Consider the following 26,770-nt stretch of genomic DNA (forward strand, 5'->3'; position numbering starts at 1 on the left):
GTGCAAGTTGGGCAGACAAAATAATCGAATAAATCATTTCTTTAACATAAAACATTGTCCTTAATGACCCACACACGGACATTTCTCTGGTTGCCCTTCTTGCTGTGTGGCATTTCTATATTTATTTTGGTATTTGAATCAAATTTGAATTTTAAGAATTTGCTTTAAATGAAAAAACATTTACATATTTGAAAACTCCTCAAAGAATTGGAAATGTTTAAAATTTCAATATTATTTTTAATACCGACGTTAGGTTTATAACAACTAATGGTTGGCATGTTTATTTCCTGTTGTTATAAGATTACAATGATCAAAAAACACAATCTCAAACACATTGATTTGTTCAATCAATTTTCTCTGCCTTGTTCAAATTATTTTATGAAGCATATGTTATGAAACCTAATTGATTTAGAATACTTTATAACGAGTGTCATGTAAATACTAGTCGGGACTACTGTACTTATTAGACAGCGCGGGAAAACTGTTCAATAAAACCTAAACAGAACAAAGAGTGCGGGAACCTTATAAATCGGAATTTCTAATTTGTTGATACGACATTTTTTCCTTACCAGATGTTAGGTGGGTTTCTTTATGAAAAAATTACTGATTGGAAGTTTTTTTCTTACTTTTAAATGTCTGATAATAATGTATGCAAATATTTCACTATTACGCTCAGTGGTTGTTTATATTTTATTCTCATCTTACTTCAATGTAAATGCTAAATCCTCACAAAAAAATCCAAGAGTCAAATAACATGAGAGGTTGAAATTACTTGATATTTACTTTGTTTATATTTCATTTATACGTTAAACCAAACTTCTTCTACAACGTTTATTTGCAATTAAGACAAGTTGGTGATTTGGTATTTCGTTAATAAAAAAAAATCTCTCCCCTCTCCATTTTTATTTTGTTTAAAATATGCTGATAGAACATAAATAACATATGTTAGTCTTAAAATGGCGGAAGTGGTATTCGCAAGGCGTTATTTGCTAACGAATAAAATAAATTACTAATGGTTTACAAATTGGAAGTAAATGCCTTTGCCAAGGAGCGATATTGGCCCCCTGTCTTTTCTAACAATATTTGCATGAATTATGTCAATGTCTTATCCGTTTAAAATATTTAAGCAGATTTAATATTCTTCGGCAAAAAACTGGTCCTATACACTTTCCATCCTATAAGATATATTATGGTACAATAAGTAGGGCATGTGGATAACAGACAAAGCTAGCACGACACAACGGCAAATGGTCGGATAAAACCTCGGGTGTTTGTGTAGACTCATGCACCTACTTTCCTGAAAGTTACACGTAAAGTCAAATATTAACCTTAATTAAATATTTATATCAGATAAAAGCCTATATTTTATAATTGATTTCCCACATTGGATTTAATCTAAACATTATAAAGCCATGTTTGGATAACACTAGACCAATCACTATGTTGACCTTGAACCGACCCGAATCAAATTTTTCCATGTGTATTTTGGGATATATTTTAAGACATAGCATTTCATCTCATTGTGGGTATTATAATTTATAGCTTCAACAAAATTGGGAATCCAGACCGTTAAACATATGGACGAGATAAAAATCCAATTGTATGATCAGTTACGACTCCTAGAAGTCTTTAAATTTAAACTATTTGGTTTTTGTGTGTGCCGTCTGGGAAGTTATTCCAACCCAACTTCTAAGTTTCGATATTGGAAGGACGCATACATAAAATAGTTCATATCTGTAAGCTGCCAATATAATTCGTGCTGTTCCTTATACGTTTGATTGGAAGTTTCCCATGCGTGTTAAAAATCTTGAATCATTTTCTTACACTTCGTGGAAGGTGTAAATGACCTGGGGAAATAACGCGCAATGATGTCGAATCTTGTTAGCAGGAAAGACTGTCTTTATTTATTTATGCTGAGCTACAATATTTAAAATTCCAATAATCTAAATCGAAACATCTGACCTCGGCTGATGCAATTGTCTAAATATTGCTCTACCCAGACATACAAAAAACACAAGAGTTATCGTATGAATATATAGAGGGCGCTTTATTGACAAAGCGCGTGGTATAATGATCTATCTATGTGTTAATCCAATGTCAATATTTGACCTGTTGAGAATAACTCTCAGGTTTTTAAAATGAAAACATGTCTGAATATTAATTTTATTTTTTCACTGACAGGCTTTATTGTTTTATTGTTGACAATAAATTCAACAACTAAATACAGCGGTATGCCTAAAAGGGATTTATTTCATTCTTAAGATGATATTTTCCTGTGTCAAAAAAGTCTAAGGAAACCAAAGTGAATAGAATTTGTGCAAAAAAATCGAAAGCATTGTTATGAGAAACTCTTAACAGAACAGAGGGAGAGAGGTGTAAATGCATAAAATAATAGCATGTAATGCACAGAGATCCAGTCTTTCTTTCGAACTGCCAATGGTATTCAACAATCATTAAAGGATGCAAGGCTCTAACTCAATATTAGCTTCCACAATGCAAACATGACGAAATGGTCAATTTAAATCAAATTCATGTTGCTATCTTACCGTGAAAAGATGGGCTTTTGATAGCCAATATTTAAGACGAAATGAAAATTTTAGAATTGGCACACGAATCGCGTGGCAGAATGCCTTCGAGCGCCATTGGTAATGAAGCGACTCGATGAACGCAGCTAAACATACCCCACAGAAAAATACTACCGGTGTAGACTGGATTAACTAGACGCCAAATACTGCCATTAAATTTGGACTCTTCGCGTATTTCGCCGAACATAACTGATTAGACATTACAGTAAAAACAGAAACGATTGAATGTAAATCAGTTTAAATACATTAATATTACATTATTATATGCGTTACGACCCATTTCTAGGTGCCAAAGAATAGAGATTTAGCTCTGTTAAGCTACCTTCACCTGTATACGGTATCGAATTTAACAGTTCGCTAATGTTCGTTATGGATATCTACTGAGAAGTAACGATACTTTTGTTGGATGTTAGAATATTCTACGAAATAATGGCATCAGATTTTACAAATACAGCAAACATATTTTGTTTTGTCTGATAGTATTACCACACATATAATTGTACGTAATAAATACCACGGAGTAATCAGAGACAAAGAGTCCATAAACGGAGGGGATAATCGAGTAAATAGTAAGTGTACTTTCAACAGGTGAAACAGTATACCCAAGTAGCGTGATGTGTGCATGGAAGGGTAAACATAGTCTGCCTCTTACACAGCTTTAAAATCATAAAAATAGAATCACCAGAAATCGGTGTCAATGATAAGGATCTATGATGATAATAATCACAGATTATTAATCTCAATTATCTCTAGAAGGCGGGGGGGGGTGTCACGTGGCTAAGTGGGTAAGACGCTGGCTCGCTAGCCTGGAGGTCGGGTGTTCGATCCCTGCATTGGCCGAGAAAGTTCATCCAGATTTTCCGGCGTGGTTTCCCCTTGTCAGTGATGCAGGACGGAGGGCCTGACAAGGACAGCTGTCTAGTCGTTCGGATGGGACGAAAAATCGAGGTCGCGTGTACAAATTGGCGTGCACGTAAAAGATCCCTTGGCAGTTGGAATTCGATATAAGAGTAGGCCGTAGCGCCGCTGCCCGGGCAACAAAATTTCCCTCATAGCACACTGTATGGCGTATGCCCGTCTTCATTAGCCCAGTTTAGGAGCAAACGAGTACAAATTGGCGTGCACGTAAAAGATCCCTTGGCAGTTGGAATTCGATATAAGAGTAGGCCGTAGCGCTGCCCGGGCAACAAAATTTCCCTCATAGCACACTGTATGGCGTATGCCCGTCTTCATTAGCCCAGTTTAGGAACAAACGAGTACAAATTGGCGTGCACGTAAAAGATCCCTTGGCAGTTGGAATTCGATATAAGAGTAGGCCGTAGCGCCGCTGCCCGGGCAACAAAATTTCCCTCATAGCACACTGAATGGCGTATGCCCGTCTTCATTAGCCCAGTTTAGGAGCAAACGAGTAGGACGTTAAACCCCATTTCATTTCATTTCATTTCTCTAGAAGGCGACCATAAAATGTATTGACTGCACATTTCAATTTAGATGGCTCCTAGCCTTGTCTCAGTAATGTTAGCAATTTACTTCTTGCCAAGAAGAGACCATACCATGTCTCGCTCTGGCATTTGATCTCAACTGAGAAATGTACACGCTCTCTTGGGATACATTGCGTCATATGAAAAGAGTTAATATTTGGGACATTAAAAATTATTTTCTAAAGTTGTTAATTACATTACATAAAATTACATTGAAATAGCCATTATATATGTGATATTAAATTTCTGTAAGCTAGCAAACCATTGTTACAAGGAGTTGTTGGGCTGTGACACATAGGGACAAAAAAATAGCGCCTTGTACTTTAAGGAGGGTAGGTGAGGGCGGGGTGTTGTCTACGATATCACCTTAGGTGGAAGTGGACGTAAAACCCCAGAAACGAACGAACGAACGAAAGGGCGGGGTGATTAATAACAAATTAGTTTTATTTGCTTATGAAATGAAGTTATCGTTTTTAAATGAACAAGTAGTATTTTAAAGGTGTCTCTTTGTCCGATATATCTATGTGTGAGGGATAGGTCGGGGCGGGGTGATTAATAAGAAATTAGTTTTATTTGCTTATGGAATGAAGTTAACGTTTTAAATGAACACTTAGTATTTTAAGGTGTCTCTTTGTCCGATATATCTCTGTATGATCAATTTTAAGGCCAAATTAATGTTTGTTTGAATATTAGGGAGATGCCATAGATGTGATTTCGAAAATGGTCACATTTATCATATAATTTCGTTTAGTATGTTTAAGTTAAAATACTATATATACAGTATTATTATGAATAATTGTATTGCTACAAACCCCAGTGACAGTAATGGCGGGAAACATGGATGGAGTTCCACGGACTAGGTCAATATAATTCATAAACATCTGTGTTAGTTGGCCTTAGTCCGATTTAGTGTATTACTAACTATATGTTTCCAAAGGTATTACTTGATCAATAAAAAAAAACGGTCTATAGGTATATTTACTCTATCAATAGCCTTAGGATAGGTTCCCCATTGATCGAGAGGGCGTTGAGCAGCTTCCTTTTTAATAAACTGAAAGTAGCAATTGCTTTTAATATTTACTTGTGATTTATTAAGGGTTGCCACCAACATTAATTGTATACTGAAGTATTTGTTGAAAGATTGTCGTGGATTGGGTACATTAAAAAAAAATGAGATAATTTCAGCGGATATTTATTTTGTGTTACAGGACATTTTGATTATATTTAATCTTCAATGTAGTTGTTAATAAAGCTTTTGATAATTTAATAATTTAGGTATATATATAGAACTGAGTGGATGCGAAACTAGGGTATATTAGCTATTTTGAGACCTTGCTCCTTTCCGTCTTAATGTAAACCAGTGAAGTGTTGACTGGATCTTGTTTGAAAATTAAACATTTCTTAGACATGTATTTCAAGTATTATTGTGATTTTCTCATTTCACAACGTCACGTGTGAAATGGGCGACACTTGTTTCAAATTTGTTGGATGTGAATATTTTAAAAGAATATAGAATTCAGTGTAGAAATCTTCATCTTAACTTTTGATTTTAAAATGGAGGGGATGGACTGTATAAACTGAGATTGTTTTTTCTGGAATTATTGCGTCTTGAAGTCCAACTTAGTGACAGTATTTCAACCCGTAAAGAACTGACTAACCACAGTTTGTAAGGAAATATTGATCTACAAATTTGGACTTAAGTACCTTCTGATCGCCGAATTTCCACGAGCCTTTTATCATAGCGGTATAAGAAGTGAGAGTATTTCAAACCGTATTCCTTAAAGAGTATTTCCTAAAGAACTGACTAACCACGTTTTTTTAAGGAAATATTGACCGACAAATTTGGACTTAAGTAGCCTACCTTCTTCTGATCGCAGAATTTCTATGAGCTTTTTCTCATAGTTGTATTTCAAACCATATTCCTTAAAATTAATTTCCTAAAGAACTGACTAACCACAGTTTTTAAGGAAATATTAACCTACAAATCCCAGAGTTTCCATGAGCTTTTTCTTATAGTTTTATTAGATTTGACGGGATACGTAGATTCGGGGATATGAGTTTATATTGATTGTGGGCGTATTAAAGTAGCAAGTTGGTCAAGAGCTTTCATTGACATTCAGACCATATTCCACAGTGTTTCTAGGAACTATGTTGTAATATTTGACATGTGGTGTTGGCGACAGAGTGATATTTTCTTTGTGTATCTGTTAAAAATCGAAGAGTAACGAAATCGCCAGTGCTTGAGTGGCGATTGCTTGCCTGTTTAACCTGGCGTACAGGTGTGGACAGTTGTATTAATATTATCACTACTAAAACCACCTGGATTAGCCAACGACTTACTGACCGAATGGATTTCTTGGGTTAATCTTGATAGAATGACGTTCCCTGACCAGTCATTTTTCAATTCGGCCACAGGTATTTAACAAGGTAACTAGTTCCTACCAATGTTGAATTCACCTCTGGCCTTTTAATGGATCAATGTTATTTACATTCGTAAAATACAATATATTTAAGTGAAAGCTTTAATTTGAAAACAAAATTGGGTGCTTGACCATAATATCTACAATCGATTCTTCATTAGTTACTGACAGTCACCTCCATAACAGTTGCGTGTAGTGTTTTCTGATTAAACAATACCGATTGTCCATCTAAATGTCGAGTATATAAAATGGATATATACCCATGATGAAAAACAATATGGCCGTTTTATACAAAAACAATAGATCTGCTACTATTAACAAAATATCATAGGTGAAGGAAATAAAAACAAAATGGCGGCCATTGCTAAAAAGGTTGCTGAGATTATGGGATATCTTTTTTATATGTGATCGGCTTATCCGCTCTGATGGATTTCATATTGAGAGACCAGTTTCCTGAAACGAGAACACCCAAACGTATTAGAAAGGTTTATAAAACAAATGTAAGTAAACTATAACTTGATATTACATGACTGAAACGCTTTACATAACGATTATAGATATAAAGTTCCGGGGAGCCACGGTTGCTCAGTGAGTAAAGCGCTGGCTCATAAAGAAGGGGGGGGGGGACTGTCGGTCCGGTGTTGACAGTGAAAGAAACTCTGGAGTTTTCAGCGCAGTTTACACGTTGGCGTGAACGTAAAAGAGTTGAAAGTGGAAATAAGGGTGGACCGTAGCGTATGGCGTATACCCGTCTTCGTTAGCCCAATTGGTGCAAATATGTAGGAAGTTACATCCCAATTCATTTCATTTATTCTATATAGTACCAGAATTAGGGAAAATATTGTAATGCCTGTTTAATCTGTTGAGATCTAAATTACAGAGACAGTGCTATACACCATTTAAACTAAAGTGTGCATTAAAGAAATGTTTTTTTGTTATTCACTAGACCTATGTATATGCTTTAATAGTTGTGGTGGGTATCGTGCGAGCCAGAATATGTTTACTTCACTATTGGGTATTATTATTTTGATAACTATTCGTTTCGAAAGTCAACTATTAATTCAATCGCAAATAGTGATTCTAATTGATGGTTCGTTTGTCTCATGTTTTCGGCTTTTGGACGATAATTCATTAAGGCCACACCAATTCAAAAACAAACAAAAATGTCTGGTTGCTCTTCTTAAAGTTTTAATTATTTAAACATTAAATTTTTTGACCTAAGACTGTGAGTGCCTTCATCGCATTATTGGTATTCTATGTACCGGTAATACTGTTGACTTGTCGGAGTCACAGTGGCTAAGTGTGTAAGATTTTCCGGCGTGGTTTCCCCTTGTCAGTGGTGCAGGACGGAGGGCCTGACAAGGACAGCTGTCTGATCGTTTGGATGGGACGAAAAACCGAGGTCCCGTGTATACATTGGCATGCACGTAAAAGATCCCTTGGCTGTTGGAATTCGATATAAGAGTAGGCCATAGTGCCGCTGTCTGGGCAAAAAATTTCCCTCATAGCAAACTGTATGGCATATGCCCGTCTTCATTAGCTCAGTCGGAGCAGAACAGTAGGAAGTTAAACCCCATTTCATTTCATTTCATTTTCATTACATTTCGTTGACTTGTCTCGCAGTTACTTACAGTATGAAATATCAATATATCACCGACTGTCTACATCAAATGTGTTACAAAACCCAAGTTTGCGCGTACTCACTATCAAAAATACCTTTACACTACTAATTAAGGGTCACTTTGTTTTAAAACAAGACTAACATTCGTAAACCAAGCTACCTCAAACAATTTAATTCAAATAATATCTTTATTTCGACTGTCTTTATGGTTCTGATTTTCGGCGGCTGTGTTATGCACGAGAATTCGCTGATGTTATAAAGGGATGCTGAAAATAATCTGTATTTATTTAATTAATAAAGATCGTCTTATTTGCAGTTTATAGTTAGTGTACGGTGTAAATTGCAATTTTTCATCACTATGGTGGAGATAATAGCCATTCGATGTTTTAACATTATAGTTTAGGCATTACAATTTCGTTTATATTTTGACAAGAAGTCACTTAAATGTTGCTTTTCTCTACCTTTTCACGTCTGAGAATTGCGAATGTTTTCCTTTAAAATGTTGTTTTCAACACAGCTGTATTGACTAAATCCGAAAATGTTTAAAACATCGACGAAATTCCATGTGAAACATGACTGTTAAATTCTTTTCCAAAATATTTCAAAATTTTATCCTCGACGACAAACAAAATAGTGGTTCGGGAAAAAAGTACGAAATAAAAAGAATGACATTATTTTCCCGAAACAGGGTTTAGATATGATGGGGAAACTGGCACTATTTGGGCGATCTGATAAAATAACAGACGGAGCATGATACCAACAACCGAAATATGTCTTTCGTTTGTTTTCCAATGTATTTTTGTTTTATCAGCCGCGCTTGTTTGATATCGATTACCTCTACCCAGATTCATGTAATTTTAACATTATCAAATCATTATTTTAAGAGATTACTGAAATAGTTATTCTTTGATACAATCGATTGTCACCGACCTTAAGTATATTTTTTCGAAAATCTGTCATTATAGTCTTTTTTGTTTATTTCTTGGGGATTTTCTTACGTCCTTAATCTTATTTAGACTCAATGCTACCATTTTTGATTTACATTATGCAGTTTGTATAACTATAACAATGTTCCGTTCACAATATTAATCGCAATATAACCAAATCTATCGGCTACTATTTATTGAAAGATCACAGTGAACGAGTAGCATTCAAAAATTCTAAGAATACAATGTGTACACAATTAGTGCAATTTTCAACAGATTTGAATTCTTATTGTAATTGTATACGTTGGGAAGGCTGTAGTAGTTTAGTTGGTTTATATGCAGCGTATCCGCGAAAACGAGAAACGCCTATTTTATCAAAAAACATTATAAGTAGCACTGTAGGAATAGGTGAATAGAAAGACACTCACGAACGCGTTATCTTCTTATAAACTTTAGACAAAAGGGTTACGACCAACTTCTATTTAAACCAAAGGCGTTCCGAATTTCTGCTCGTCTTTTTAAGAAATAAGAATGCCACAGGCTCAAAACGAATTTCAGACTGAAAAGCGTTCAAACACTTATGTTCGGTTTCCCCTCCTTCAGTAAACTCAAGCTCGATAGAACCTACACAAACACACATGTATTCTACACACAAACTCTAACAATACGTCGTTAGTTTGTAGCAAAAGCGCCTTTGGTAAAAGCAATGCGTTTTAAGCGGGTCTGGTAGTGAAAGACTTCACTGTGGAATTTTGTTGTCGGTGGTTACTCCACTGTGAAATGTTTTAATACAACATGAAAATAACGTGTATGTCATCTGTAGTCTCGATAATTTAGTCAATTTTAAGCCGTTTAAACAACCTAAGTTAAACGTTCTCAGACATAAAACAGGTAGATATAAACTGGTTTATGTGCCTTATTTACAGAAATATTTCAACCAGCTGCATAATCGAAGTGTAGTCGGACATCATATGAACGACATAACAGAATTGGTGTTAATTTGGAATTTAATGTCCAAAATAGCTCTGTCCTTGAGAAAATTTTATTTCTCAATTTTATATTATTTGTACGTGGGAATGATATTCGTCGATTTTGCGGGGACAGTTATTTCTATTCAAATCCCCAATGAAATTTCAGGGAGCCCTTGAAAAGATATTAATTAATACAATGCGAGCATATCCCAATTAATGTTAAAAGAATATTCATTAGTATAATTCAAGAAAGTGTAGCATTTAATATTAGCCATCTATAATTTTTAAAACAAAAAGGCCAGGGGCTTAGCACATTGATCTTTAAATAAACATGCAACCCAAGACACAAACAAAGTTTTTAACATTGTCGGTGAGAAAAGGTTCTCCCCAGGACGGCGACTTTTGAGCAGTCGGCTACATTATTGACGGTGAAGGGGAGATGAGATTTGTTCAGGGCTGTCGGGGAAATGGAGTTAAAACTAAAATCAATTTGACTCCTGGAATCAAGAACATTAATCTGGTTTTTGAGATTGCTCTCTTTGTTTTCGGTTTGCTACATTTTACTGGTTAGGTGCCACGGGTGTCTCATGAGTCCCGACTTGACGGGGCCTGGTGCTAAATGCCATGAAGAATTCAAGATTTTTACAATCCTTCTCTGTCATCCTTGCCAGCGATGTGGCTTGTGAGATTGCTTGAAGATAATTTCGAGCCCGCAGGTCAAATACTCATAATATGTATAACTTGCACAGAGGATAAGTCTGAAGGAGGCGGTGGTTTCGAGGCGTTTTTTATCTCGTGTCCAGTTTTCATACATTTGTGGTTATGTATTGTAGAAAATTCTTTTCTTCAGATGTTGTTCATATGGTAGGTTTTTCGTGGTGTTTATCATCTGGAGTTGTATGTGTTGAATTTGGGTATTGTAGAATATATCTTGACTCATGAAACGGCTATTTGCATTTCAGTATAATATAGTTTGTGTTCGGAATTGTCCCTTTTTCTAACCAAGACTCTTATGAGCAATTCATAGAAAAGCTATTATACAGTAAGATTCTTATCACAGAATTAGAGGTAGTGACTGAATGCCACATACTCTGGGTCAAGTTTGACGGTCAGGTCTACTGTGTGGTAATGTCGAACCCATAGACCAATATTTCTAACCTTACAGACGAGTGCCTATAATCCAATTAAATATATAATAAGAATGTTATTTTTTTTTTTCAGGGAAGTCTCCCCAACACTATGACAAATGGGCCGTTCGTAGATAGACCTATTACACTTCCTTCGTATAGCTCCACATCTGACCTTTTGGGTCACGACTCCAATCTTGCCGACGGTGTCATCAACCCAGTTTACCATGATAGTTTAGAGACTGGGTTACATCTAGCTGGAAGTTACTGCGACTCTCCGGCTGATATGATGAAAGGGGGCGATCGAGATGACGCCTCTATCAGTGAAGCTGGTGATACATTGCGAAGGCGAACACCTCCAGGCAGGCAAGATCCACGAGACAGCCTGGCAAGGTAAGCAACATTAGATAACTCTTTAAAACATTATGAATTATAAAACGTTTAATGGCATTGTTAATAATTGCTATGGAGACAAGGGCTCCGTGGAATATATTAAACCGACTGCATTAGAAACTTCATTATTTGCAAAATGAACAAGAACGTCCAAAAGTATCACCTTTGTGCGACCGCACCTCTCCGTGACGACTGGCTGTGTCAGTTTCACTATGGAATAAATGTAATATTTACGTTTAAACGATGTAAAAGAAAATCCAAATAAGTTTTAGTATGAACACTTCTCAGTATTTTTTATTCCAGCATGGATAGCTTGCCGGGCTTGCGGCCGTCATGGAAAACCTGGGATATATTTCGCGTTGTGAAAGAAGACTCCGAATCAACTTTAGACGACCCAACGCTAAGTTTAGTGAGGAAAATAGTGAAAGTTTTAGTTGGAATATTTTTAACTTTAGCTGTATTAGTAACTACTGTGATTAGCAAGAGTACTTTATTGTTGCTGACATCTAATATCCATACAAATATAACAATTTATTGTAAAGATAGTGAAGACTCAAAATCCACGTTGTGTTCCCGAGTGCAACCAATACTAGATCCAGAAAATCCATTCTACGAACTGGTTCAAAATATAGAAATTCGTTGGATTTGGGCTCTCTTCCTAACTATTGTGATACCCTACGTGTTCAATTTTGGTAAATCTATGTGGCGTATGTGTTTTAAGAGTACGAGAAGTCCAACTTGGGGAGTTTTATTAGCGGTGAGATATATTTTATTCTTGATTCCAAATACCCTTTAATGCAGTTATCAATTTAAACCATTATATTTTTATTTCGGTCCAAACCAACCTCGACAATCTGGCAAGGCTTGTGTCTTTTCTTTTCTCTCGGAAGATCCGAATTATTTCTCACTGGTATTGCCATCTGTGCTGAATTTAAAAAATACTACCCAACAGCTGGATTCCAATTGCTGAGCTGTTGCAGACTTTAACAAAGAAATATATTAATATGTTTTCGGCGGGATATCCGAGGGCTTATAGTTGTAGGTGTCTGGTTGTTTCTGTTAGTTGTTACTAGTTTTGCTAGTCGCCCTGCACTTACTATTTCCCGTCTTCCAGTTCCTCAGATTACGAGCTTATCTGTTCCACTTGCTTGTATTTTTATCAACCTTGTTTTTCTTTTTTAGGTTTTGATATTTGAAAGTATCCATACTGCAGGTATCTGTATATTTACCTTTCAAGTGCTGCCTAATATGGACTCTTTACGAGGTTTGGTTTTGACGCTAGGTGTGGCTTTTTTACCTTCCTGTCTCAAGCTGTTTGATCGTCAGGAAGAAGCTGGTCGTTCGTGCTGGGTTGTCTTTCTAGATCTGGTGGCAATGTTTATCCAGGCCTCTGTGCTTTTAATGTGGACTCTTAAAAACTTAATTATGGGTGTGGAGACGGATGAAAGTTGGTCTGTTCCAATATCGCTGCTGTTGATATCTTTTGGCTGGTGGGAGAACTACATCAACCGCTATACGTTTTTGGGTCCTGTTGGTAGACAACTCCTAATACTAAAACGATCCATTCGGAGAATGAGGACTAAGATATATACATTAGTGTCTTTGTGGAAGATAGCTTTAACCGTGTGCATTATGACAATGCTTATGAGTAAGGGACAACTTTCGTGTATGAAGGTTTTATATTTCCTGGGCGAGAGTCCAACCTCAGAATGCCCCCATATGGTCTACCCATACAATATGGACAACACTGAAGTAACAGACTATTTAGACGATCCTTTTTGGGTTATGCTCTTCCAAGTCTTCTCCTGTCTTCTATGTTACTCTTTTGCCAAAACATCATGTAAAATATTGCTTCAAGTTGGAAGCTTTGCTTTACCTTTGGTCCTTTCGATGCCGATTATGATCGCTACGCTGATCAGCAGTTGTGAATCAGGGAAGGATAATCCTGTAGTGATATCAGCGAATTCCACTCATTCTTGGCTACCAGCGATACCCAGTTATTTGTATTGGGAATGTGACATTGGGGAAAGTGATAATTATTTGTATACATTAATGGTTGATTATTATATAATCGCTGCATTGGCTTGGTGGCTCTCTTTTATGTGGGTGGCTGTTCATATTTGGTTTCCTCGTGTTGAAAGATTGGTGCAAACAGAAAGGTAAGAAAGTATTTTTTTTTAAATTGAGCCCATGTACAATTCAGTTTGTAACTGGGAAACTGTTTTAAAGGGAAAAGTGGGAAGGCGAAGGGAAATACGCCACTGCTCATGCAAAGGTATGGCGTCAAATTTACGTTTTAAGGAGACATTCCTACGTTTGATCTGATCTGACCTGGTGAGATTAAGATACTGCTAGCGATAGTGTTGGTTTTTGTTCTTAATCAGAAAATTGCATTTATGTATTTATCAGAGACTCTGCTTAGAAAGTCTTTTTCGACATGATTTTAGGTTATTTGTCCAAACCATGTATTGTGGAATATTCCTGGAGCAAAGTCTGATATTAAATAGAAGAAGAGATGACAAAGATCGAGATTTCAGACATTATAAAGAGGTAAGTAGTGGTGGGTCGATGAGAAATCCGAAATTGAACACCAGGAAAAGGGTAGAAAACATTAAAATACATGAGAATAGTGACTTTTATTTGGCATGGATGATCAGATATTTTAGCAACTGATTGAATAAAGGTCGGCGGCTCAATAGAGGATACTAAGAAATTGTAGTGCTGTAATTTCGTTGATAGTCCAATATGGTTAAAATCAAAAACATGTAGTAATATTAACAATCAAATTGTCTGTATTGGTGCACATAGCTTGGTTCTATAGTAAAATATGGAAATTTTCAAACCCATTTGTATAAGAGTGGATCTGATGGCTTTTGTTTTATCCCCCGGGTGGAAAAACAATAATCCCGAAGGCGATGAAGACGTTGTGGGTTATAATACGACTGGTTGTTATACATCTTAATAGAACGTTGGTTAGATTACAACGTAGTATAAAAATCATAAAAAAACGAAACGAAATTGTAATCTAATATTAGTTATATTTTTTAGTAAACTATCCCTCAAGAAGCCTGAAAATGATTTCTTATTTATAATATGAGAATAAATTTTCGTATTTCAGAAAAACAAGAATGCTCTAGGAATTTTACAGCTGGAATCTGATCAAGAACCAGAAACTCAAGCACGGGGTTCCTTAAGGACAGATGTCACACCAATGCTATACGTGTGCGCCACCATGTGGCACGAGACTGATACTGAAATGATCCAGATTTTAACCTCGATATTTAGGTAAGTCAACTTAATGGTAGTTTGATCAAGGTGCTGGGTCTTTCGTCCGGATTAACTTCGTCTAGATCTAGATTTAATGCTAGATCCCCACTGTCATGCGAAGCGTTACAAGGATTGTCACTATTGTCCACGATCTGATACGTGCAGATACGTTCGGAGACGTTTCGATACGACAGACCTGACAGAATCACCACGATTACTTCACGATTAAAATCACGATTTCAATCGCAGCACGAATCGTGATAATGGGACCCTGGCATAAGAGAGCACAGATCACGGTCCATACACTAATGTCTAACATTCCGGTGTTGGCCGAGGAAGTTTATCTCCTGATTTTATGTCGTGCTTCTCCCTGTTTCAGTGGTACAAGAAGGGGGTCTGGCTTGCAAGGACAGCGTCTAGACGTTCGGTTTGGATGAAAAACGGAGGTCTCGTGTACACATTACCGTGCCCGCAAAAGAACCCTTGACAGTTGGTATCCGATTGATGTCTGGGCAAAACTTTACTAATATGGCGTATACCCGCCTGGGGCAAAGCAGTGCCAACACAAACACTCACAGGAATTACAATTGAAATAGTCGATCATTAAGACGACCCTGGGTGGGGTTCCTAAATGAGAAACTATTAAAATAATTAAATGCAATAGTAAAGAAGTACCAGGTGTCAACGAAAGAGTAAAATAAACAATATTTTTGATACTAATAAAAACAAAATAAATACATCGACATTCAATATGCGAAAAAGGGTGCACTCGACTGGGACTGACGAATCTTAACAATGTGAAGTGCCGATTGAAATGGTCTTTTGGTAATTGGACATTTTACTTGTCTTGTGCACAAGCCCTATAAAATATATTGTTTAGATAATGTATCAATGTATTGTTGTTTTGTTCAGGTTAGATTTGGATCAGTGTACAAGGAAACATGCATACATATTTTTTGATGTAATGGATCCTGATTACTACGAATTTGAAGGTAAGTGTTTTAATGGGGTTTTTTTTTACCTTTTTGGACAAGAACTGGTTACATGAAAAATTGTACATGAAATATACTGATGTCCAAAAGAAAGTACACACACTAAAAGTATGACTAAGTTTTGTTTAGATTAAAAACATTTGATAAAGCATTACTGAGTTTGTCTCTTGCGTCCAAACACAACATTTCTAAGCAAAATAAAAATGTGAAACAAATTGACATTCTACCCAAATACCCTATACCATGGAAAAACGACTTTGGTTGATGCAGCACAAAATGCACAGTGTATAATTTCTTTTGGACATTAATATAGATATGTGTTACTTTTGTAAAATTAACATTAAAAATTAAAATAATATATATTTTTGGGTGGACATTGAATACCAATCAAAATTGAAATTCAGCAGGTATACATATTATTGCATTGTAATTAATTGGGTTTTTATTGATTATTCAATCGCATTTTATTCCTCATTCTTTTTTTAGCTCACATATTCTTTGATGATGCCTTTGAATCCCATGACGACGAAGAGTTTGAATATCAGGCTAACGCCTTTGTAAAGCAGCTGGTTAGTGTTATTGATAGAGCTGCCAGGTTAGTTAATTTACTCTTAGTTTATTAAACAAATATTTATCTGTAGACTTTAAAAATAAACTAAGTGACACCGATTAAATATTCCAGTTTGATATACTAATTTATGGCAACTTTGCGAACCTTTGAAGCGTACAAGAAAAATCATGAGCAACCTAGTTCTCATACCGTGGAAATGAAAATCGTTAAAGGCGACAAAAATGATTGCTGTTGCAGATAAATGTACTTTCTCTAGAAAAATTAGGTGCCTGTACTTTTATTGTAAATGGTGAAATATGAAGAAACCCACTTTCTTCGTTTCTATCTTTTGTAACAAAAGCTTCGGTGACGGAAGGATCGAAGTTTTGATGTCTAAATAGAGACTCTGGTTCGATTGTTACATATTATCTACAATATGATAAATTAATCATCATCAACTACTGTTAAGGACAACGAACTCCTTTATTTTAGGTCAATATAACATTCAATTTAAAATGTTCTTAAAATTAAAATCGTTAAAGGCGACAAAAATGATTACTGTTGCAGATAAATGTACTTTCTCTAGAAAAATTAGGTGCCTGTACTTTTATTGTAAATGGTGAAATATGAAGAAACCCACTTTCTTCGTTTCTATCTTTTGTAACAAAAGCTTCGGTGACGGAAGGATCGAAGTTTTGATGTCTAAATAGACTCTGGTTCGATTGTTACATATTATCTACAATATGATAAATTAATCATCATCAACTACTGTTAAGGACAACGAACTCCTTTATTTTAGGTCAATATAACATTCATTTTAAAATGTTCTTAAAATTAAAACTGGTTTAGGGCCTAGATTAATTTAATGACTGACTATGTTCTTAAGGATAATAACGACTTTTAATGCTTGGGGCGGCGGGGGGATAGTAGTGTTTGCTCCCTAATTCGTTCTGTATAATTCCGATAAATTTAGAGATATAGCTTCTTAATTTGAATTTAATATCGTTCCGTACATCTACCACAATTAAAAATACAATATATGACGACGACTTAGTACATATTATGGTCGAACCTTAAATAAGAACAGTTTAAATAATAGTCGTCTGCTAATTAATTTTTGAACACCTAAATTTGAAGTCTCATTGCGTCATTTTAGCGCAATAGGAATCCTTTACAAACTGTGAACTGTGAATTTCAAAGAGGCAAACATGGTTCGTGCCGTTCGTTTCTAGAGTTTTACGTCCACTTCAACCTAGGGTGATATAGACAAAAAACAAATGGTTCAACTCCGTTCAGTATTTATATGCTGTACGCATGTACTAAGCTCGCCGCCATTTTGTTGCAGGCGAACAGAATCCACGGGATGTTTTAAATCCGATCGAATCTAAACCGGGATATTATCTAGCGTTGGTATTTTAATATTATTTTCTTAATTAAATGTTAAATACATAATCTGAGTACATATTAGCGTGAATTAAGGTCTGAGAAGTATTAGCGAAAATGAAAAAAACGCATCAAACCTTTGAATATAAGATAACTGTTTTAAGTACTAGGCTCCTGATAATTCAGTTTTATGTACCTTTCTTTATATTCTTGTATATGTTGACAGGATGGTAATAATTAAGTATGTTTATTTTAGTATCGTCCATCGAGTTCAAGTTAAAATGGATGACCCTAACAAGTATCCTACACCATACGGTGGTCGACTCGAGTGGCATCTACCGGGACAAAATAAACTCATTTGCCACATGAAGGACAAAGCTAAAATACGTCACAGGAAAAGGTGGAGTCAGGTATGTACTAAATGACTAGTAGTTGACAGGGGACTCGCGGTGACTTTGTGAGTAAGGCGTTGACCGGCTAACCTGGGGGTGGGGTGCGGGGATCGTATTCGATTCCGGTGTTGGCTGACCAAGTGTTTTTGAGATTCTGCGGTGTGATCCCCCCCCCCCCCTTGTCAAAGGATCTGCCAAGAGACATTGGTGTGTACGTAAAAGTTGGAATTCGGAATGAAAGTAGTCCTGACAAAATCTCCCTCGTGACACACTACAAACCGTATGATCGTCTTCATGTTAAACTCCATTTAATTTCAATCTAGGTTGAGAAACAGGACTCTGGTGACTTTCTACAATTGCTTCAAATTGTTCAGCTGGGATAGTCATATAACTGAAAAATGTTATTAATTTTCCAAAGATGGCTATACAAACCTTCGATCCCCACCTTTGTGAAGATGGTTCAAGTTCCCTTTCTGAGCAAAGATCCGAATTGAATATGTGTGCTTTTAATATAATTACATTCGATTCCGTGTTTTCGTGTTACCAATAAGGTTCCTGAAACGGTCTCTTTTGTTACTACGACCTTCGATTCCCTGATTTGCCTACACAATATCACGCCTAAAACTCTAATGCGGGCTAATTGGCATTTTCAAACCCGTAATGATGATCTGTAATTCACTTTTATCAAAAACAGAATTAACACGAAATCAATTTATTTTTTCCTAATTGTCGGTTTATATGTTTTATTATATTTTTTTTTTAATTTTAGGTTATGTATATGTACTACTTACTGGGACATCGTCTTGTAGGACAACCTTTACCAGACGCTAGAAGAAAGCAGACGATAGCTGATAATACATATATATTAACATTAGATGGGGATGTGGATTTTAAACCCTCGGCTGTTCAACTCTTGGTGGACAGGATGAAGAAAAATGAAAAGGTGGGAGCTGCTTGTGGAAGAATTCATCCAATCGGAACAGGTACATATAGCTACATTATTTCAGTATTACTAATTACCTCATTTATCGTAAATGTTTTCATACTGCCAAACCTTTTTTAAGATTTAATTTTAGTTGGACAATTCCCATGGTTTAGATAAATATGTTTGTTATTTCTAAATATAGGCCCAATGGTATGGTATCAAAAATTCGAATATGCAGTCAGTCATTGGTTACAGAAAGCTACAGAACATATGATTGGATGTGTTATGTGCAGTCCCGGTTGTTTCAGTTTATTTCGAGGATCGGCCATAATGGATGATAATGTTATGAGGAAATACGCAACTCTGTCTACAGAGGCAGCTCATTATGTTCAGTATGATCAAGGTAACTAGAATCATTTGGAAAATTAAGATTTAGTCCAGACACCAAGATAAATAAACGTTGTGTTGTTCAGGCGCCTGTCGAGGGAGGGAGAAGGTACAGAGGGCCCGGACAATCTCATCCTTGCACAAAGCATGCCTTTTCTTCTACATTCATCGAAATATAACGTCGAAGAAACTGCAGACGTGTGAAGCACTCCCCCACCCCCCTTTGGACCCACTCCACTCTTATCATATACGTGTGCACCTAAGTGAGCAGAAATGTTGTCTCGGAGCCTCTGATTTTATCAAATTCGCGGGTAATCCCCCAGAACTCATCTTGAACCCTTCGCTGTTCAATTCCCTGGATATGTCCCTGTTTGCGTGTGGCAGAGTTTAATCTTGCAACAACTTATCTCTTGGGAATTGAAAACGGGAAATCAATTTATAAAATACACTAAACACATCGCGACAATATTGCTTCTGTCACGCTGGATGTACTGTCGTTTAACTTAAGATCTATTTATCTATCTGGCCCGAGTTCACAAAGCATTTTCAGACTTAAGTTAAGAACTTACTCAAAATTGTTCGCCTTATTTTAACTCAAATATACCCCTTTGTGAACCTTTTGTTGTTTTAATGTATCAAATACATCAATAAGAAACTATGTGCAAGGTTTTGTGTTTCTGGATCAAAGATATTTCTCATAAACAGTGATTGAAAGTTGAGTAAATTCTTAACTTAAGTCTTTATAGATGTGTGTGTGTGTGCTACGAACTATATGTTGGGCACTATATATTAAAGTGACTTTAAACTCTCAGTTTTAATTATTCATTCAAACCAACAAGTCACTGTACAGATCTGTATTCTTTAATCAAGAGCGTTTGCTTAATACCGAGGAACTGCGTGTCTACAAATACACGATCCAATATATTTTCATATTGTACTCATTTCAGGTGAAGATAGATGGTTATGTACCCTTCTGTTACAACAGGGCTACCGTGTAGAATATTGTGCTGCTGCTGATGCCTATACTTACTGTCCAGAAAGCTTCAACGAGTTCTTTAATCAGAGACGTCGGTGGTCTCCTTCCACTATGGCTAACATCATGGACTTCTTAAGTGATTGGCGAAATATGATTAGAAAGAATGAGAACATTTCGTGGATGTATGTCTTATATCAACTCCTGCTGTTCTTCTCCTCCATAGTGACTCCGGGCACCACTTTTCTACTCATTGTAGGTGCTATCAACATGGCTTTCCCAACTCTAGATCTGCTTGATGCACTACTTGCTAATCTAGCTCCTATCTGCCTCTTCATGGTCATCTGTTTTGTGGCGAAATCGGAATGGCAGGTAAGAATGAGATTTTGTAGCCCATTTCTTATTTTGTTGCGTTTGTTTTCAAAAGATGATGTATTGTCTTAGAATTTTGCTAATATATATTCATATTTATATAATATTGTATCTGAAATTTGAAATATCTTTTCTTGTTATTTTCAGTTACGTATGGCAGCCATCTTGTCAGGTGTATATGCTCTTGTCATGATGTTAGTTGTAGTGGGTTTGGCTCTGTCTGTGAAAACAGAAGGTATTTGTGCACCAGCAACCATCTTCATCATCTTTCTAATAGCCGTCTTCTCAATATCCGCTATTATGCATCCGATGGAGTTCCTTAACATATTTTATGGTGTTCTGTATGTTCTGGCTATTCCCAGTATGTCTATGTTGTTGATGATATATTCCATGTGTAATCTTCATGTCGTAACCTGGGGAACCAGGGAAACCACAACAGCTGTCACAGTCAACCAGAAAAATAGCAAACCAAGTAAAGATGGCAGACTTCAATCGTTGTTGAACATGTTCTCCAGCAATAAACCAGAATTGAAAAGCGAGTATGGATTCTCCTTTGGAAACCTGTTCCGATGCATGTGCTGTCCTCGAACTGTGGAGAATACTGACGAAGTCCGATTTAGTGTGATTCTGGACAAGCTGTCCAAGATTGAGAGTGCTGTTGGTGCTATTAGAAATGGCTATCAATCCGTTCCAACTACACCCAATGATGTCGCTAATATAGCAGAAATCAAATCACTAAATGATGACATGGCAGAGAAAACTGCAACTATCAATGGTGAACCAGCTGATATTTCCAAAGAGCAAGAAGCCAACAGTACTAATGGTAATTATTCATGAACCATGTTTTCCCTTAAAATAAGAAAAGTTTAAGACTTTGTTGGAATAAAATAGAGAGGGTGCATTGGAGTTAATAAGATTGCTACGTTGGCCTATTAGTGCCATTCTTTTTTTTTATCTTTTTTTTTAATTTACCATAGTTTTTATTGCGAAGCACTCTATCATTGTATTGCAGAGTGAATCTTTATCATATGAGGTAAATTACTAGAAAAAGGTATAAATTAACGAATTGCACCAATAGACCATCGTAGATTGCTACTTGCACAATATAAAAATGTATTAGTCAGGTCAATATATGGAAAATACCCCCTCACCCCCCCCCCCCCCCCAAAAAAAAATTGCTACAAAAGGTTTCGCAACTGATTCTGGTAGCATGTGGTGTACTTTATAACATACTAAAAATTTACCAAAGTAGGACCCCTGGAAGAGTGTTTTTTCAAGATGGCGTCAAAGATGGCCACCGAAACGTCTTAAAATGATCATAACTAAGAAACTATCAACTCAAAATTGATGATCTTGGTGTCTTTCCTTGGGTTTTGGGGGGCAAAGAACACGTTAAGATCATTAAAAATGATGTTGGCCTATTATATCAAAAATGGACGCCAACACCCCCAAATGACCGCAAGTCCATAACTATTGACTCACATTTGATGATCTTGATGTCTATCCCCAGGTTTTGGTGGCCATCTTTGACCATCTTGAAAAAAAACACTTTTCCGGGGATTCTACTTTGGTAAACTGTTAGTATGTTATAAAGTACACTAAACCCTGCCAGAATCAGTTGAGAAACCTTTTGTGGCAATTTTTTGTTTTGTGGGGTTAAACTGTATTTTGACCGGACTATATGGGATTTTTGAAACTTTGAATGAACCATGTTTTTAATTCACTCATATATAACGAGGATGGGCGTGTCAAACATATATTGGAATGTTGGTTATATCTACAACAATAACATGGGCAACTGGGGTCATTGGGGGCTTTTACAGTATATTATATTCGGGGGAGATGCTGAAGGCAGAAGCAAAACCCTTAGCCTACCAGTGTGCCACTTTTGAAGGTGATCCTTAGCCTGCCAGTGTGCCACTTTTGAAGGTGATCCCGAATTTTATGGGACTCTTTTCATGTACAGTTTTATGAATTCAAGATTATTTTTTTTGTTTTTTTTGTTTTACAGATCTGTCACAGAGTGTTCGAACTAATCAGTTAGATGATGAGTTTTCTCCTTACTGGTTGCGAGATAATGATATTGGTGAGGGACGAGTTCGGTACTTATCACCAGAAGAGATTCGTTTCTGGAAAGACTTAATTTCCAAATATCTGTTCCCGTTGGAAAATAATGTGGAGCATCAGAAGAAGATGAAAGCCGACTTGAAGGAATTACGAAACAAGATGTGCCTGATGTTTTATCTCCTAAACGCCTTGTTCATTGTTATTATTTTTACTTTACAATATACCAATGCCATTCAAGGAGGCGATGGACTAGCTATACCTTTACCTTGTAAAACCGTTGATGGTAGCCGAAAACTAAGCTTGGAACCCATCTCTATGGTGTTTATGGCGGTTTTTGGAGTTTCCTTACTCATTCAGTTCATCGCAATGTTCTTTCATCGTATGAGCACTTTCCTGCACATTATAGCCTCGACTGATGTAAACTGTCTCAAAATGAATCAATCCGAAATCGCTGCTATGGATATTTCTGATAAGCTGGAATTGGTTCGACAAATGCAGAGTTACACCGAAGACGACGATACCAAATCTATTTCCTCGCTTGGATCTTGTGACAGTATCGAGGATGATAGCAGCATTACTAACGATGATTCGCCCAAACCCAGACGACGCAAAACTGTGATGAGATTGACTAAACGTCGACGAAAGCCTCCAGAGCAATCGGGTAACCTCACCTCAAAGTTCATGTCCCGATATTTGAAACTGGCTAACGATTTGAAGAAAGAACGTTTGTCTGAAAGTGGTGACATTTCCAATGGTATAAAGAAAGACAGTAGTAGTAAAAAGAAGAGGAAAGGTTCATTTAAGAGATCGGACCGTGCCTTGAAAAAATTGGAACAACACAAATCCGCAGTCCTAACAAAAGCCCAGAAGTTCCAAAGATACAAAGGCATGTCGAATGGTGAAAATGCTAAGGGCGATCCATGGTTTAAGATGATGAAGAATGCCTTAACCACATCTCGATCTAGCCTAAATACGATTGGCGAAGAAGACCATAAATACATGTCTCGGGGAAAATTTAAAAGATCAAACAGCCTTGATGGAAGTAACACATTGGAAAGAGAGAAAATCACAGAATTCCGTCCATCACGGGCCAGTTTCGGTGCATACTCGCCAGCTCAATTAGAATCTGTAGCAGAAGTACGAACAGCTGAGCATTTTGTGGACATCGATATGGATGGCAGTAGTAGCAGCGTCAAGGAAGATAACTCTAGTTTAGACAGTAACGAAGCTAATGAAGACATTGAACTGAAAGACTTAGGCGACAATAGTAATAATCAGAAACCGACAAAATTATGACCGATTCGAGAGACCCATAGTTAAAATGAATCCCCAAATTAGATCGTAACGAAAGAATTAACAGACGTCTTATTCATAGACTAAAACCGGGGGGGGGGGACAAACGCGAAAATTTGTGTTTTTAATGGGTTCTTTTTAAATATAATAAATCCTTAATAAATTGGATGTATTGCTGCACAGTGAACAATTACGGTTTGTTTGTGATGGGTATTGCAATTTCTTATGATGCTGATTAATGTACCATGGAGGAACAGCTCACTATTGTTTCGGGACTTGACTAGTGGTACGCCAAGCACCACAGTGTCCAATGAACCTTTTGTGATATTTGTGCCAAAAGCTACCCTTGAACAGCTTTATGTCACAGAAACTTGTGTTACGATTTAATAAATCAAAGATTCTAATCTTGAAAATGACTCGTACAACAGAAAAATAACGAAGAAAAAACGAAAATCAAAACAATTTTCTATTGATAATTGTTATTATATCAAACAATGACTGTGATATTTCTGTTATTAACGTTATTTTTATATATGTTATATATGTATTTAATATGTAAATATCCATTATATTTATAGAATAACATATTCTTGTTATTATACAAATATTTATGTTATTATAAACAATTGTTAAGGATATATTTATACAGAAAGTGCTATGTATTTTGTGTTCAGAGTGCGATAGATTTGCAATAAAAGTAACTATTTGGTTGCTTGATTTGTATTTCCCTTATAGCACACTGCATGGCGTATGCCCGTCTTCATTAGCCCAGTTCGGAGCAGAACAGTAGGACGTTAAACCCGATTTCATTTCATTCCATTTGTATTACTTATTGATGTTTTTATAGATTCAAGGATGACATCATAACCTGTAACAAATTAACGAAAATATTTTCTTAAAATTTGTTTTATTATTATTATACACGATGGTTATACAATTTCGATGATAAAATTTTAGTTTGCTTTTTAAAAAAACTGTTAGTATACAGCAGAAAAAAGGTTTTTACATTTTATGTATTTTTGTGTGGTTTGTTGACATTATGACAATAAATGGGGTATATTTTAATTTGATTATCTGATAAACCTGATAAGGTGATACTCACAAAAATGACTTGCCTTGGTGATACTTACAAAAGGTTGATACTCACAAAATGCTTTTAATTAATTATATGATACTCACAAAGCGCTTTTAATTAATGATACTCACAAAATGCTTGTAATGAATTAGGTGATACTAACAAAATGCTTTCCCTGATTAAGCAATACATATAAGTATTGTTGTGACTGATCAGGCGATACTCGCATTGTTTTGTTTGTTTTTTTTACATATTTAACTGATAATCAATATGCTTTTAAGAGGGGTTTGTAATTTTAAAGTACGTTTTAACTAGAAAGTGGTACTGAGATTAAGGGTAGCATACAGTGGGATTTTGTTTTCCAGATTCAAACTCAAATGTTTTTGTTTCCAAGCAATTGTAAAATTCGAATCCGGGCGGCTGAATCGGTAAATCTTTGTATTCAAAATGGTTGTCAAAAATAAAATCTTTAAAATCCTTCATGCCAATTCAATCTGGAAAGAGGGTCTAGATTTGGATGCGCTTGTATTGAAACCAACCTTTAAAGAAACGGTTTTCTTTTTTTTAATATATTTAAAAGGGTAAAATGTTATTTAGCCAATAAAAAAGTCAGTAGAACTTTATCTAGTCAGTAAAGGTGCTTTATTTTTGTGATTATTTTCTTGGCACAATATTGGTATCTTATACAACGTGGTCGTTACTTTACTTCGTATATAAGTTTTATTAACTAAAGCAGTCGTTTTCAACCGGGGTGGGTCGATAATACAAGAATTACAAAAGTGATAGGACCAGTGGACGTCCGGATTTAATACTGCTTACCCAAACATGTAACTAATAAATGGAAGTCAGGGTATCGAGATTTTTGTTATTTGATTGTGGAACATAGTGATTGTGGGCTACAAGGCGGGGGGGGGGGATAATTGGAGAGCGCAAAACTGAGAGGGGGTGGGGGGCGAGGGCGGTTAAAAATGGTTTAAAACCACGGAACTAAAGTATAATAAAAAGCTTTTTTTCACCAATTAATGCATTTAAACAAAACGGTGAATTAATTACTGCCTTACACACATATAATAATCCAGTCCGATTTAATGTCTAAAATGAAATATAACTGCAGTTATGATAACACGACTAGTCCATTTGAATTCTAGTACCTGTGATTTTAGATATTTTGCCTATTTATACAATAAATAAAAGTAATGTGGTATCTTGGTCATTGTCAGACCTTCCATGTATGTTTGTATGTTTGTAATTCTAATTTTAATACAGTATATATATTATAATATATATTTTGTGAGCTATATATTATATCGAACTTGTATTTTGTTAATACTTTTGCCTTATATAAAACATTGAATGTAATATGATCTATTTTTATGTTCATGTATAGACTAGATTTATATCTTGCCTTCTCTGATATAAGAATAAAAAATGACAAATAGTAGTACAGTATTATTATCTTCATTTATATACGTCCGTAATGGCAAATTCTGGTCTGTATATAGCGGCATTCATTACCTTGAAGTTGAGCCACATGTTTGACCTGGTTATTCTAAAAATTATAACACATGGT

General features: G+C 36.0%; 2 protein-coding genes across 2 annotated transcripts; both read left to right on the forward strand.

Annotated features, from left to right (window-relative positions):
• The first annotated feature begins 6,889 nt into the window (after window positions 1-6,889).
• On the forward strand, window positions 6,890-14,074 carry LOC126832362 (chitin synthase chs-2). The gene is made up of 4 exons (XM_050563110.2): window positions 6,890-6,986; window positions 11,226-11,524; window positions 11,828-12,281; window positions 12,707-14,074. Exons 1-4 carry the CDS (start codon window positions 6,912-6,914, stop codon window positions 13,685-13,687), a joined length of 1,809 nt encoding a protein of 602 aa, XP_050419067.1. The 5' UTR covers window positions 6,890-6,911; the 3' UTR covers window positions 13,688-14,074.
• Window positions 13,985-26,641, forward strand: LOC126832359 (chitin synthase chs-2). Its single transcript, XM_050563104.2, has 10 exons — window positions 13,985-14,074; window positions 14,643-14,809; window positions 15,704-15,783; window positions 16,270-16,378; window positions 17,973-18,126; window positions 18,878-19,091; window positions 19,236-19,436; window positions 20,368-20,765; window positions 20,913-21,588; window positions 22,777-26,641. Exons 1-10 carry the CDS (start codon window positions 13,988-13,990, stop codon window positions 24,126-24,128), a joined length of 3,438 nt encoding a protein of 1,145 aa, XP_050419061.2. The 5' UTR covers window positions 13,985-13,987; the 3' UTR covers window positions 24,129-26,641.
• Window positions 26,642-26,770: the final 129 nt, after the last annotated feature.

This window comes from Patella vulgata, chromosome 9 (genome assembly GCF_932274485.2).
Source record: "Patella vulgata chromosome 9, xgPatVulg1.2, whole genome shotgun sequence".
NCBI classification, from domain to species: Eukaryota; Metazoa; Mollusca; class Gastropoda; family Patellidae; genus Patella; species Patella vulgata.

Bases quoted from the DNA above. Each gene is read 5' to 3' on its own strand.
- LOC126832362 (XM_050563110.2), top strand. From the start codon at position 6,912: ATGGATTTCATATTGAGAGACCAGTTTCCTGAAACGAGAACACCCAAA. The intron at 11,525-11,827 runs GTAAGCAACATT...TTTTTATTCCAG, and splicing joins CCACGAGACAGCCTGGCAAG to CATGGATAGCTTGCCGGGCT. The intron at 12,282-12,706 runs GTGAGATATATT...TTTCTTTTTTAG, and splicing joins CTTGGGGAGTTTTATTAGCG to GTTTTGATATTTGAAAGTAT.
- LOC126832359 (XM_050563104.2), top strand. From the start codon at position 13,988: ATGTATTGTGGAATATTCCTGGAGCAAAGTCTGATATTAAATAGAAGA. The intron at 16,379-17,972 runs GTTAGTTAATTT...TGTTTATTTTAG, and splicing joins GTTATTGATAGAGCTGCCAG to TATCGTCCATCGAGTTCAAG. The intron at 19,437-20,367 runs GTAACTAGAATC...TACTCATTTCAG, and splicing joins TTATGTTCAGTATGATCAAG to GTGAAGATAGATGGTTATGT.